The sequence below is a fragment of the Malania oleifera genome, chromosome 5 (assembly GCF_029873635.1).
Source record: "Malania oleifera isolate guangnan ecotype guangnan chromosome 5, ASM2987363v1, whole genome shotgun sequence".
Lineage (NCBI taxonomy): Eukaryota > Viridiplantae > Streptophyta > Magnoliopsida > Santalales > Ximeniaceae > Malania > Malania oleifera.
In genome coordinates this window covers 97,257,392-97,273,111 of record NC_080421.1, presented here as the reverse complement: position 1 = coordinate 97,273,111, position 15,720 = coordinate 97,257,392, and the positions used below count along the sequence as shown (strand labels likewise).

The window sequence follows — 15,720 nt, the reverse complement described above, 5'->3', positions numbered from 1 at the left end:
TTGCTAGGTTAGGTTTGAGAATTATTACTGAGAATAATAACTTTTGGACTCGTAATATGCATATAAAGTAATTAGATGATTGTATTTTGAATTTTTGATGATGCTAAATTCAATGCAACTATAGGTTGGAAAGGTGTTCTTACCAATAGAGCTATATCGTTTTAAAGGGTATGCTATATATTGAGAGAATGGTGAGGCAATTAATTTTTGGCATTTTAAATGAGTTGTTTAATAATCTTTGCATTGGTTCTCCTTTGTGTCGGTCCTTCACGATAATCTTATAGAGCATTTTGACCCAATTCAAAGAGTCAAGAAATTCATTATTGAGGATATATATAGTGGGATGTTGCTTAACTTATATATATAGGTTGCTTTTGAAAGCCTCAACATTATTCGTGGATTATATTTGTTTAATGGGAATCTGGTTCTAATAGAATTGAGGTTGTATAAAAAGACAAGAGCTTGCAAAAGAAAATTTGTTGTCGGTATAAAGATAATAACACTAGAAAATTTATAGTAACCTATAAAATTAAATAAACGCAAAATGATAAATCTTAGATTTTACCATGAGAATTTCTATTTATATCCTATTTAGATGGAATAAAATGTCCATATATAATTTTACTTTCATTTTAAATTCTTCTATTCCATGAACCAAATACAATATTCTTGAAGGGCATTCATTAGCAGTGCTATTTAATTTTATTTTTTCTCTTAACATTATGCCTAAAATTAAATAATTTTTATACCAATGATTTATAGTCGTTTCCCACAAAGGATTGTCTTGCTAAATATCTTTTAATGTTACTTTGGATTGTTTTTTTTTTTTTTTTTTTTTGCCAAAGAATAAACTATGAGTCATATCTTCAATCATAGACCTTTTTATTAAGATTGTGTTTGAGAGTATGAATTCAATGGCTTAGAGTTGTTGGACTTGTATGGATTCAAACAAAACTCAAAATAACTTCGTATTGTATTTCATTCAAATACCCGCAAATTCAAATCAAAAGTCTAAATTCAAGGTCAAACATAGAGTAAGAATTTTTGAATGAATGATGAATGCCTTATGTCCTTAAATGATGAGGTATGTAGCAATATTCAATGGTCAATGATTTATGATTGCAGTACAGTTTATTCAAGGGGCTTTGAATGAAACCTGACCAATCTTTATCTAAAACAAAAGTGCACTGTGAATCTTGTAGCTCGTGCTTAATGAAGCCTCTTGAGAAAATTTCCACTTTGTTTTGATGCATTCAGAAATGTTGGAGTATAGATTTGATGTAGGCAACTGAATCCTTATTTGGTTTTCGATGAGGCTCCAAAATTTCTCAAGAAATTTATTAACATTTTTCTTTTCAGCACTAAAAGTGTATTGCCAAGACATTTTCTTGTTTATTTCAGCCATTAGAAGCCCCACAAGGCTTAGCTGCACAAGAACTCATTTCCCATCTCAAAGTTCTCCCTGGAGCTTTCAATATAAGCATCTGCATCGGGTCATGGTCAAGACCTTTAAAACAATTTGATTTATATGAATCCAAACTTGGTCCCGACGCTTGACCATGGTGGCTTCATTAGTACTTTCTAAGAATGACTATTATAAAATGGAGAATTACTTTCAAAATTAGCCTTTTGAAACATTTAAAAAAAAGCATGTAAATTATTTTAAATACCACAGTGATTTCAAGTCTTTTGAAGATTGTTTCCAAGAAGCATGAACCACCCTCTCCATCACCATTGAGGTGCTTACGAGAAAATAACAGCCCTTTTAGTTCGACAGAATAACATTAAGGGAATACTTATTCCTTATGTATTTTTAATTATTTCATTCAACATGTAATAAGAAAGCAATAGGCATCTTCATTATGAAATTTGAGAATAGTAACAACATATTTTCTTATATAACTAATTGTAATTAACCTACTAAAATTAATCTAATCATAAGAATAAACATTCCACAAACCAAACGTAACCTTTAGATGTTGGCAGAGACTGTCCAGTCTAGTTGTTTGTACATCACATGCAGAAAGAGCATAACAGAGCCATCAAACCTACAAACAAAACATCATTGCAAATGATATCTTTACAAATCATAATTTCTTTTGTTGCTTCACCAAAATTTTCCAAATGTGCATGGCTCATATGTAAATAAAATCAGCCATCTTACTGCAAAATTTACCATTATATATACACCACTGAAGGTAACAATGCAACCAACCGCCATTGTGGTGGACTGCCATAATTGTAATTCCACAAAAGCACAAGAGACGGCCACAATTTCTTTGCAATGACCCCAACTTTTAAAAAATAAAATAAAGAAAGAAAGAAAGATTGCGACCAGGTGTTGGTTATCAGCCAGATGGTGTGCTTATAGACCCTACCAGTTCTTCCAAGAGTTCCTTCTGCTCCATAGCAACACAGGACTGAAAGGGCAGATATTAGAGTGGACTGTTAAAAATGTAATTTCTAATTTTTATCTATAGTGCAAAAACAAAAAAAACAAAAAAAAAAAAAAAAAAGGAAGGTTGTAAAATATTGTAGAATGCCTCAAGGCTTAAGGCAACCTTGGAATTCCAGCGGACTTCAGCTGTATTTATGCGAGTGGAATGGCCAACTTGCATGGGCCAAGCATTAATCCCAAAGTCAGCCAACCCATTTGCAGCCGATATACATGCCTATGTAAGGCATCATCCATGTGCTACAACATATAATGAAGTGAATTGTATTTCCCCCCTGGTTTTGAGCTACATGAAATCAGCCTCCTTTGTTTTTACTCATATAAAGCCTTCAATCAGTTTTCATAGCACCCAACAAATTAATGGTATTAGAGTGAGCCCCTTGATCTCATTTTTCCTACCATAATCCCCTCACAAATTAGCCACAACAATGGCCTAAAGCAGCCACAACAAGCTTGCCTTCAATTATTCTCAACAAAGAGAATAAGAAAATTACAATCTATGGAACACACTCTCATGAAGATTATTCATCTCCCAAGATCTTTAGGGTATCAAAAAGGGGTATGAAGAAGCACCAACTCCAAAGATCAGAGCAACTTGGCCTTCGCAAAGTAAAAGGAGAAAAAAAGAACAAGATGAAAGGTGCAAGAGTCTCGTCCTTTATGCACCAAGAGCTAAGAAAAACTATATCCCTTCTAGAATTACAGATGCACTGGAAAATTTTAAGAAACCAAGTTGTAGGCGATGATAAGGTAATCTCTATTAGGCTCCAAAAAAACGTAGAAAGAGTTCGATAACTTAGCCATGAAGGAAAGAGAAGACGTTCAAAAATTCTTGACTAGAGATTCTGTTATTATTAAACAAATTAGAGCCTATGAAATAACGTAGAAAATTAGAAAAATGTTGAAGCATGTAGTTGCAGCCATAGGCCCATAGAAGAATCCAAAGATCTATCAAAACTAATCTTAAGAGCTCATAGGAAGTCTTGAGGCCCATGAAAATAGAATGAGAAGAGTGTCAAGACTACCCCCATGAGCTCATCTAAGTTGAGTTTTGATAGATCTTCGGATTCTTCTATGACTGCAACTACATGCTCAAATTTTGTCAGCAAGCTTCTCAAAGATTTTTCAACAATTTTCTAATCTTCTATTGGTATCTCTAAAGCTCAAATTTGTTTAACAATTGCAGAAGCTCTAGTAAAGAATTCTTGAACGTCTTTTATTTCTTTGGCTAACAGGCTAAGCTATTAAACTCTTGCCATGCATTTTGAAGCCTAATAGAGATTACCTTATCATAGCCTCCAAATTGTTTTCTTAAAATCTCCCAAGCATACTTAGATGTTTTTGCACCCATAATTCTAGGAAGAATAGTTTTATTTACCCCTTAATGCATAAAGGACAAGGCTCTTGCGCCTTTCATTTTGTTTTCTTTATACCCCTTTTGCTTCGCCAAAGACCAAGTTGCTCATTGCTACTGCTTGAGGATATTGTTATGGCTAATTCATGAGGGGATTATGGTAGGAAAAATGAGATCAAGGGGCTGGTTCTAGTACCACTAAATTTTTGGTTTCTATGAGAATCAGATGACATTTCATTTTATTATATGTTGTAGCACATGGATGATGCGGTTGATGCCTTATATAGGCATGTATGTCAGCAGCAATGGGGCTGACCAATTTTGACATTAATGCACGGCCCATGTAAGTTGGGCATTTCAGTTGTATAAATACAGCTTATGTCCAGCTTTAATTCCAAGGTTGCCTTAAGCCTTAAGGCATTCCATAACATTCTATAGCCTTTTCTTTTTTATTTTTTTTAACCTTTCACTCTGCAAGCATTTTCGTTTCTTGAATTCAAGATTGTACTTTATTCCAAAGGAAATAGGTGTACAAGTAACTGATCCCAGAAAGCGAAGAATAACAAGAAACATGTACCTGAATAGCTGTCTCAACATCACCTTCCAGAAAAGAAGTCAGTTCAAAGTTCATCTTTAACCGATGGTCAGTAACTCTATTGTCCTGGATTTAATTATTTTTTAAAAAAGTTAAAATATTTATTCAAATCAATCAAAATGGAAAATTTTGAAATCAATAATTTGCTAAACAACCATAATAACCTCATATCCTTTAGCTCTCCCATACCTTAAAAAATTAACAAAATAACAAATTTAAAAAAAAAAAAAATCTTGGCTTTTGGGTTTTACTTGGAAGCATCAAGTGAATCCTAATAAAGTCAACTGATGAGACACATTATGTTTAGGAACCTGCTGTTTAAGCTTTAGATTTAGAATTGTGTGGATTTGGATAGAGCCCGAGTTGCACCCAATTCCAAAACCACAGCTTGCACTACAAGCTCCCAAACACAGTATTCTTGTGGTTTCAATACATCAATTATAGATTACTTCCATTTACATGAACATTGTACTCTCATCTTTCTTCCATTACTTAATTGCACTACAAGCAACATTTGACGGAGATAAAAGAGCTTCTCCGAAATTCCAAATAATTAAACTCCCGTTTTATTAAACTCAAATTAGTCAACAATTTATGATGTTCTTAATAGTATACCTTATAATTGTATGTTCGAATCTTTTCTGCACGAGCACCAGTGCCAACCTGTCATTTATGAAATTACCATGAGACATACATTTTGTCCCAAGTAACGCAAAGTAACCAGCACATAGAAACTAGAGACAGTAATACAGGAGGTCTGGCAGCAAATTGCAAAAGCCCCCAATGAGCTGTTTGCGTGCCTACCATATTGAAGAATGTATACATGTGTATGCATGTGTAAAGTATGTCAATATAAAATGCAAGTATTTCTGAATTTGTGTGAGACACAAGTCCAGTTTAAAATGGTGAAAGAATCTAAGACCAACCAGAGTGATTCAAATACCTAAGTACCAAACCATTCTGGTTTCCAAACAAATGTGAAACAATTACTAGTCCCCAAAACCTCAAGTGGCGTCCCTATTACTAAAAGAAGTTATGTCATGTTTGGTTTGCAGAATGTTATGGGGTAGGAAAGGAATGGAATGGAAATTTGAATAGATCCATGACAAAAACAAGTGATTAATTCGATTCCATTCTATTCCAATGTACCAATGTGCAGTTAGTTTATAGTTCTTCTTCATATTTCTAAGTTTCTAACCATTCCACATGGAAATATCTGTGTCGTTTTTTGATCCTATAAAAATAGTTATCTGACTTGCTGACTAACAAACCAGTTTCAAAAAGGGACATACGAAGGGGATTATATTCCAGTTGACAAGCTCAGAAGAAGCTTCCTTGCTCCCATGGTGCTGGAGCTTCACAATGTACAATTTACAATATCGCAAACCAAATATATCAAACCTGTGATTTTCGTTGATTACGTATCAATTCTTGTTGCTCTCTTACTTTAATCTCGTACCTGTAACAGAAGCATGTACCTTCAGACATTTACACTGCATACCTAAAGTGAAGCACACAAAGAAGGAAACAAATCAACATCTGGAAAAAGTTTTAGAGAGGGCACACACTGATCTGCTGGAAAGTTTGTTGAAAAGACATGAATTTCCCTTGACATTCAAAAAACAACACTATATATAATGGCACTTATACCCCATCCATTAGTTGGCCATCTCTGATAAAGTAAATGTTGATGTGCGTCATTCTTTGTAACAAACCTCTAAATTGCCAAAGAATTTTGGAGAAATGAACACAAACAACAAACGTCCAGTACATTTTTCCACTTTCCACATGTATGCATCTTCTTCTTCACTGTGCATTTTCTGAAAGGGTCAACTTTGCACCAGCCAAAGCCAACATTCTCGTTGAGAGCATCCAAGAATATGAACTTTTTCAAAATTCAGGGTTCCAAACTCACCATTTAAAGGGATAGATTTGTTACTAAGACAGTTAAAAGACAGCATCATGAAGAGGAGTGTCACTATATTTAAATTGAAGAAAGTCGGTGTCATTTTTTAAATATCAGGACAGGTCTATGTCTTTTTGACAAACCTCAAGGGAAGTCACTATATCTTATTCAAATACACGCGCGTGTGCACATACACACACACACACATTCAAAGAAAGAAAATAGATTCATGGTAAACAAAAGCTACAGATTAGATCTCCAAATTCAAGATACTAATTATGAGAATTTGATAAAACAACTCAAAATAAAATCTTATTAAGAACTGATTACCGAAAAGGAGTCGAGAGGACAGGACATCCTCTGTAAGGAAAGTCTGAAATTATAAATCAAAAAGCCAGAGAAGTTCAAACGTAAATTCACAAAGTCAAAATTTTCAGCGCAGATTACTTTTGACTAAAATTAAGCAATACTGCGTATGTGGCAGGTCATAGAAACAGAGCACAGGTTTAGTTTCAGGCAAAGTCAAGTGACTCTATTGATGCTATATTAGTTGTTCTAAAACAATTTAAATAACTTGAGCTTTATGATGATGCTCACAATTTCGCTCGCAACAACTGAAAGGCTCGATTTTTGTTTTGAATTTGAGTCCTTTCTTCAGTACAAAAGATACGGATTCCAGTTGGTTTATGAAAAAGATCAACAGCAGTCTCCACCTTGTTGACATTCTGCCCTGCATGATAAATTTGTTCATGAGGATTGACTAGGATAAAATAAAGAACAATAAAAATCAGCACAGGAACAAAGCAAAGGTTCCCTTAAAGTACTCTAATGTGTGTCATATTTCAACAAAAAATCAGCTCACTTGGAACAAAACAATGTTTGCAGATTCATACCTCCAGCACCACCAGACCGTGTTGTTGTAAGTTCAATGTCTTTTGGATCAATTACCACCTCAACTTCATCTGCCTGAGCCCAAATAAGCATTTAAACAAATCATCAAATTCAATAAATGATACCCTCATTTAGAAGAATTTGAAAAAAAGAAAAAAAATGTAACCACAAAAACAGAAATTCCTTCAGGCCCATTTCCAATGTCCCATAAACTGCAATGCAAACTCTTAGCTAAACCTGAAATCCTGATATTGCTCCTTGAGACATTCAGATTCAAGATGCAGCCATCATCGTTTCAAGAGATTGTTAGGTTGTAATTGAAGTTAGTTCGTACATCTCAAAGAATATTTCTTTCATGTTAGTACTACTCTAAGAAAGTCAACATACAAAAAATATAGAACCCAAACGTAATATGGCATTCAGATAAATGCACTAAACCAACCATACCTCTGGCATAATTGCCACAGTAGCAGTAGAAGTGTGCACACGGCCTTGAGTTTCTGTTCGAGGAACACGCTGAACCCGATGGACACCAGACTCATACTTCAGTTTACTATAGACACGACTTCCTTTCACCTCCATTACACATGTTTTGAATCCCCCCATTTCAGCCTAGAAAAGTCATTCCTGCCACTTGGATCAATAAATATAGGATGTGTATTTTTGGTGGGTGATTGATAAATACCTCAGAACTGGAAATAGGGGCATACTTCCAAGAACTACGCTCACAGTATTTCTGATACATACGTACCTAGAAGATTTTACAATGTTAACATGGAGAATAAAATATTGAAAGTGTCTTAGTGCGTTTAGGAGCAAATTCAAGAAAGAATGATTTATAAGTGGCAGAATAATGAGCTGGTGTCCTTTTAGCATCAATGTACACGACGACCTTTTTTCAACCTTTATTGCAAGGAATTTGAAGAAATTAATAGGCACTACAAAGACAACATTTAAAAATATCTAGCTCATTAGAATCATGCTTTTCACTTAAAAACAACAGAGTACTACCATAAAACAATCTGACTTCCATGAGATAATGGAATAAGCAACAAACATATAGTAGATTATGATGTTTGTGACATTGTTTGGAATAGAAAAAACAACTATTCACGCATATTGGATGTTTGTTCATTGTCGCCATGGTTTTAAATAACGTCTGCACTGTTACGTAACACCGTTATGTAACAGTCTTTTGGGTGTCCAATATTGTTACATACCGCAAAATTGGTGGGAAGAAATCACGGCCATACGGCCATTACAGACCGCGAGCATTACGTAAAGGCCGCTATGGCCATTATGCAACTGCTACAGGATTTTTATGCCAAAAAAAATCATTTTTATTTTTTACTTTTTCTTCTCAATTTGTTTTCCCCCTTTATAAATCATTCTCAATATACTATGTGACAAGAGGGGGAGAAGATTATAATGAGGGTTATAATGATAAAAAATTTTACTATTTTTTTAAATACTCACAATAGATGCACTAATTAACAATTTGAAAATACTAACTTGTTAGGAAAATATTTTATTTTGATAATATTAGCAATTTGATATTTATGTTCTATATTTTTCAACCTCAACCTTCTTTTCTTTCCTAGTTATTGTATATTTGTATTATTTGTATGTCTTATGTGTCTAATAGATTAATGGAATGTATTTGTTTTATTAATTAATTTATTCACACAAAAGAATTTGTCACGCATAAAAATAATGAGAAAATATAAATACACACACACATAATTTTTCTGTCAATGGTAGTTTAAAACAAATGTATATTTCTTGCCCTAACCAAACAGCTTAGTAGATCTAAAGGATCCAAAATATACTAAAACTCTTTCTAAGAAGGGTTAAAAGTTCAAAACATGCAAATACACTAATATGCACAAGGCTGTGCATGCTTGAAAAAATTCACGGCCGTTGCACCCGCTTCCCATTATGTAACATCCGCTACTCCCACTTCCTGTTACTGTTAAGTTGAGCTACCCGCTACTGCGATTTAAAACCATGATTGTCGCCCCAAGAAGAAAATTTGCATTCAACAATACCACATACAACAATTTGCATACAAAACAATATCACATGCAACATCTAAGAAAAATAACTCATGAGACGTTTCCATGTCATAGATTTGGCAGAACAAACAAAAATATTCTTACAAGATCACCAGCCCATAGTCCAGCCTCATCACCACCAGTACCTGCCCTCACTGTGAAACATCAAACAGTTGGAAATAAGCATCATTGCTCAAATGCATGCTGCAAGTAAATGACGTAATAAAGTGACACTTGATGCAAACCAAGAAGGAATGGTACCTATCTATGCTATATGGTTAATCAAAGTGTGAAACACAGAAGCATTGAATCTATGAAAAGTCTTCCTAAAAAGAGCATCTCCAACACGTTGAATTGTCCAAGTGAAATTTAAGTTAAAGTGGATTTATATCAAAGGTTGGCATAACTTACTAAGCATGTCCACGAATTTGTTTTGGACATGTGCACTCTGTTGAAGATACTGTTTTACTCGAAAGCATGAAGTGATTCTTTAAGATTAAGAGCTTGAGACAAGCAAAAGTTGAATAGAATATATTCAGCAGCATGCCGGCATTAAAATGAGAGTAGTAAAACAAAGGGTTAAAAATATCTAGAAGTTAATATAGACCAAGTAAAGTAGGGCTGCCACTTGAAAGAACCATTTTACTGAAGAGAAGAAAAAAAAAAAAAGGCATTACTTGCCCCCCACCCCACCCACATTTTAGTTTTTACCAACTTCTAAGGAATGACTCATCTGTATCTTTTGATAAAAACATTGCACACCTTATGTAGAGCTTTTAATTTTCCTTCACCCCAACAACTAGGACTCCTTCTTCCCAACAATCATATAGATTACAAGTTTCCTATTTCCATCTGACTTAATCATCACATTCTTTGTGAACTGGGGAAGTAACATTCATCTTATCCATTTGAAGGACCAAAACCATTTTTCTACATCTAATAATGTACATGCAGCAATCAAACAGATAGGAATATTTGGAAACAAAAGAAACATAATATTTACCTTCAAGTAATATATTTCTTGAATCAAGAGGATCACTAGGTAGCAGCAGTACCTATATATGTAGAATGCAATAGTAAACTGGAATATTAAATCAGGCATAGGCAAAATGAAGAAATGAAAAATAAAATAAAGATCCAAAGTCAACCACAAAAAAGATTTAGGCAAAAGTCACCGACCTCCCATAAGGTTTCAAAAATACATCCCTTGAGGTTTCAAAAATGTCGCAGACCTCCCCTAACATTTCATTCTTGAGACACTTAAAACCCCACAAAAGACTTGTCTTTTCAAAAAATACAATGGGAGGTTTGTGTCTTTTCACAAACATCAAGGGAGTTCTGTGAAATTCTTAAAATCTCAGGGAATCCCTAGAATTCTTGGATCCTCAAGGAGGTCAATGTTTTTTTGCCAAATCTCAAGGAAGGTTAGTTTCTTTAGCCCAAAAGATTTTTAACCTTAAGTTTTTCCTCGAGCTCTTTAAGTTGATTGGATAAAGCTTCAATTTCATAAGCTATCATCTCAGCCATATCTTCATCACTGCCATCATCCTTTGCTAAAGCTAACATGAAGATTATAAGGTAGGAAAAAGTCCGTCATTAATGCAACTTCTTCAGTTTTCTCAAAAAAAAAAAAAAGGAGTGCAAGAGTATGGTGAAACAAAACCTTTTGCTTCTTCTAATTGTTTCTCACAATCCTTAAACCTCTTGAAGTTTGACACGACCTATCAAAGAAGAGAAAAGAAAATGAAATGCTATTAAAAACCATAAACTATAATGTACTGTTTCACAAAAACAGAGAATGAGAAATAAAATTTTATTGCAACATGTTACCTCATCCAAGTCTGCCATTGATTGTGTTAGCTTTCTATATTCACTGGGATTTGAGAGAATATCTGGGTCAGCCAACTTAACCTACAATTGAATTTTTTGGTTTCAAACCTACTGTCAGAGAAAACACATCTAAGTACCAAAGTGGCACAAGGACAAGAGATCATACAGTAACTACTAGGACTCAATATTTTATGGTATGAAGATTCAAAATGTCAGATTGATATCCTTGGCAAAAATGAAAATAAAGCATAATTATGAAATTTACTAGTCTGTCATGCAGGATTGTGGGCACAAGGAGAGTATAGTATTTGCATTGATTTTCATCAATCTAAGTAGGCGTACTACTAGCTAGTTGACGGTTGCTAGTTGCGATTGTGGCAACTACTCCCCATCTCATCCCTTCATTGATGTGGGGTCCACATAAAATTATGTACGCTCCACAACAATGGCGGGCTGAGATGGAAAAGTTGCTACAATTGAGCAGTTTGCCAATAGCTATAGTTAGTTGTGAACTGGGTTAAGTGTCCAGGTAATCTAACATGTTAAGCTTCTTCTGTATGCTTTGGTAGACTAACTCCTAAGTTGGAAGTACTTTTGCTTTTCTTTTTTTTTTTATTGACATATGAATAATATATAGCAGGCAAGACGACATGGTAAATCAATATATATATATATATATATATATATATATATATTGTGCATATGTTTTTCTCCCCACTACAACAGCCCTTACCTCACATTTCCGCACGAGATATCAGTTTGTTGTCTATGAGCAGAATTCAGTTCTCAGACAAGCAAACAAGTATTATGATGCGATGGGGGAAGATTATACAACAAGAAAATTGGTTTATAACTAGAGAATACTTCAGATAATTCAAAGCCTATATTTGGTTACATAGTTCTCTTAAAACTAATTAATAATCAAAGAAAACTAATAATACCTGTTTGTTGAGCAAGTGACCTATCTTTATTGAATTGGATTAATACTAAAAAAATCATAAGGACAGTATCGTAGAATTTCATGAAAAAAAAAATTAATGCAATTAGAGTAGAACCATGCTTCAGACGAAAACAAAGTCTACTGATCCAAAATGCACAGTTTATCACTTTAAGAATTCAGTTCGCTCACCAAAAACATACCGATAATTCTTTCCATGTTTTCTCAGCAGATTCCAACTTTGTTATTAAATAGGGCTCCTGCAATGTCATCACAAACAATAAAAACGAAAGAGCAGTACACCAAAAGATCAGTCTTGCTCAAGAAAGCTTTCAGTAACTTCACCCTCCATATTTCTCAAGAATGAACACAAACAAAGGGCGACTTGAATCTTGTTTTCAAGGCATCTTTATTATTATTATTATTATTATTATTATTATTATTATCAAAGCAACGTAAGATTTATAATTCAGATTCTCAAATTCTTTCCCTCACCTCCATTTTCCAGGAGAACAAATAAAGTCAAAGAAGGCTTCATTATCCCGGTGGATTTGTCAGTGTCCAAAGTCACGGACACCATCATTTTAAAAATAAAAATAATGAAACCGAAGAAAATTCCGCTCAGAAAAAATAAGGGAAAATTTGCATCATACCGCCATGCAAACGATTCTTGGAGCAATATTGTAGCTTGGTAAAGGTCGAAAGAGCAGAGATTTTCTCATTCTGTTGAAGAAACATCGTTTGACAGAAAACTGGTTCGAACTTGTAAAGAATTGAGCGCCGAAACTCGTTGTTAAGCTATTCATCGCCGCCATTTGCTCGAGAATTTTACGATATCTGAAGAATAAAGGAACCAAGTGGATAAAGAAGCCTACCTTGAGCTTGAGGAAACCAAGAAGAAGAAATAACGCCTTCAAATCAAAGGAATGGAGCTCGTGGCTGTGGCTTGTTGCATTGACGCGAGAAGAAGAAGAAGCATACCTTGAGCTTGGAAAAACTAAGAAGAAGAAATAAAGGCTTCAAATCACAGGAATGGAGCTCGTAGCTGCGGCTTGTTGCATTGAGGCAGGAGGATGAACTGATGGAGGCCGGAGAGACAGTTGCGCGACAGACCTAGCAGTAGCTCCGGGCCTCTACTCAAACGGAGAAAATAGAAGATAGGGTTTAATTTGATCAAATTTCAGAGGAGCAAAGCCAAAACCCAGTGAGGGAAGGACAATGCTACGTAGGGGTGTTTTCTTGGTGAGTTCAGAGAGCAACGGAGACGGAGAGGGACTAATCGGCTTTCTGGGCATGGAATTTTGGCAAAGTACTGAAAAATGAGAAATTTTGGCATTGTGGAGGAGAGAGGAGGTTCAAGATGAGCTGCCATTTTTGGGGGCGGCGGAAGGGGTGGTGGGGCTGCGTCGGAGGAAGAGGATAGGGTCCGGAGCTCTGTAACTGGGTGACAAAACGGGTCGGGTTGGATTCAGGTCAGGTTGCTAATGGGTTTTTAGAGCTATTTATGCTCAATTCTTAAATAAAGACGGATCATAAAATAATTTTAATTTAATAAATTACTATTTTAACACGTATTGATTAAAATAACACATATATTTTAATAATATATTAACTATAGTACCTAAATATATAAATTATACAAAAAAAAAATTATCTATATAATTTATAATTCTTATGAGTTTACCGCTCCTTAAAGCACATATGTAATTAATACACATCTCGATTCTATAAGACATACTTTGAAGAAGTTTGTAAGTCAAGTTATTTATAATTAATCACATAAGTGACAAGTTCAAAAACATGGGTATCAAATTTAGTTGTTAGTTTTGATTTAAATTCATGAAATTACAGTTTAAATCATGAAATACCACTTTGAGCTTTTACTGTATATTTAATTAAGAATGAGATGAAACTATATGCTCTTAACAAACTTAAAAAGTACTTAAAAGCCATTAAGATAAATCTATATTAGTGTGTAACATAAGTTAAGGACTTATCTATAAAGCATTTATAAAATTGGATGCGCACACATAGTTGATTTGCAACTTAAACTTTACTTAATATTGAGTTAAGATGTTATTTTTAAATATTGAATTAAGGGCTTCTTAAAGCACATATGTTTCGACTTCGTAAAACATATTTCAAAATGTTAGAGGTTTGTGTGTTATACATAATTAGTCACATAGTAATTGCTCCAAAAACATGTTAATCAAATTTACTTACTGATTTTAATTTAATTTCACTAAGTTGTGGTTCAAGTGTTTAGACACCACGAGCTTTTACTATATTTAAGTCAATTGTCTTACTTAAATATTAGAAAATGGTATTTGATCAATGATTCATACACTGCCAATTAAGTAAATTATCTTACTTAAATATTAGAAAATGGTATTTGACCAATACACAAATTTATACAAAATAATGGTAGTGAACAATGCACCAAACTTGAACTCACTTATTGTATTTAAATTAAATTCACACAAATTGCTACTGAACAATCGATCGTCTCTACCCCATGTTCACTCAACTATTATAAAAAAATAGCACAATGGTCACTGTTCTATACTTAAAGCCAAAGAAAATAGCACAATAGTCATTATTATATGCTTGCATTAAAAATAAAATAGCACAATGGTCAGTGTGCTAAATGCTTAAATCCAAAGCATGGGTAGTGATATAAACGATAGGGTTTAAAAGCATACAAATTTTTAGCCAAGGATTTAAAAATTTGGCCACTAGTGTAAAAAATTGGCCATTACCTTAAAATTTTGGCAATAACCTATTCTCATTTTTCATTTCAACAAAGATAAAGGAATAGGGAAAAAAAAAAACTAAATCTAACTACAGTAATCACAAGATTTTACTATACAAATGTCTTTGAAAAAAAAAAACACAACAACCCAAACTTAATTGTGTCCCGACTAAATCACAAATTCTAATTTATTTTACCATAGTTAGGTAGATTATTATTGTGCCCTCTTAATACATTAAGAGTCATCATCCTTCTTCCTTCTTTAGGAAATCATTTTGTCTAGTTTGCCTTCTTTTGTAGAAAATCTTTGCAAAGGAGGAGCATTGTTTGGTTTGTCTTCTTCTTTTTCATTATTGCATAGGAACGTACATGTGCCTCTAATTAGAGGGAAATAAACAGGCATTTGTGTACATAAAAGTTAAGGAGTTATCCCAAGAGGGGGGCGAATTGGATTATTAAAATTTTTTTTAAATCTTTTTATTAATTCTTTAACCTCTTGTTAATTTCTGAAATACACAACAAGATTTTAATTACTTAATCAATCCACAATCCAACACTTCAACACAACAAGTAAACAAAATAATCAACCAACCAAAGTATTCAACCACAAAATACCAAATCAAGATATAATAAGCAGCTACTTGGTAATTTTCAGCTTTTGTTTATAGTCCTGTGTATATGATTGATTTAAACCCTGTATTGATGGATTTGATTACTCAATGTGAAGCACAATATGAAATTCAACACTCTTTTCAAGAACTTGAACCTTAAATAAACTTTCAGTTAACTAGTCTTGGGTGTTAATCAATCAACATACTCCTTTACGGTTTCCGCAATTTGTATTGATCAACTAACGTACTTCCTTTCAGTTTCCGCAAATCCCAAAATCAAATTAAGCTTTAGTTTATTTAATATCCAATCCACATAGTGTATATGATCATAAATT

General features: G+C 33.8%; 1 protein-coding gene across 4 annotated transcripts; it reads right to left on the bottom strand.

The window, feature by feature from the left end:
• Positions 1-2,079: 2,079 nt before the first annotated feature.
• LOC131156240 (peptide chain release factor APG3, chloroplastic) lies at positions 2,080-13,478 on the bottom strand. 4 transcript variants are annotated; one of them, XM_058109764.1, is made up of 16 exons: positions 13,004-13,478; positions 12,676-12,859; positions 12,226-12,282; positions 11,086-11,166; positions 10,919-10,976; positions 10,711-10,814; positions 10,259-10,310; positions 9,361-9,410; positions 7,887-7,952; positions 7,649-7,813; positions 7,204-7,276; positions 6,908-7,040; positions 5,806-5,863; positions 5,020-5,067; positions 4,387-4,470; positions 2,080-2,420 (listed from the first exon to the last, which is right to left on the bottom strand). In XM_058109764.1, the coding sequence occupies exons 2-16, from the start codon at positions 12,835-12,837 to the stop codon at positions 2,349-2,351; spliced, it is 1,263 nt and encodes a 420-aa protein (XP_057965747.1). In that variant the 5' UTR covers positions 12,838-12,859; positions 13,004-13,478; the 3' UTR covers positions 2,080-2,348. The 4 variants fall into 4 exon arrangements, 3 of the variants coding, with proteins under 3 accessions (XP_057965747.1, XP_057965750.1, XP_057965749.1); XM_058109767.1 differs by lacking the exon at positions 13,004-13,478 and having other exon boundaries at positions 12,215-12,282; positions 12,676-12,812; XM_058109766.1 differs by lacking the exons at positions 12,676-12,859; positions 13,004-13,478 and having other exon boundaries at positions 12,226-12,294.
• Positions 13,479-15,720: the final 2,242 nt, after the last annotated feature.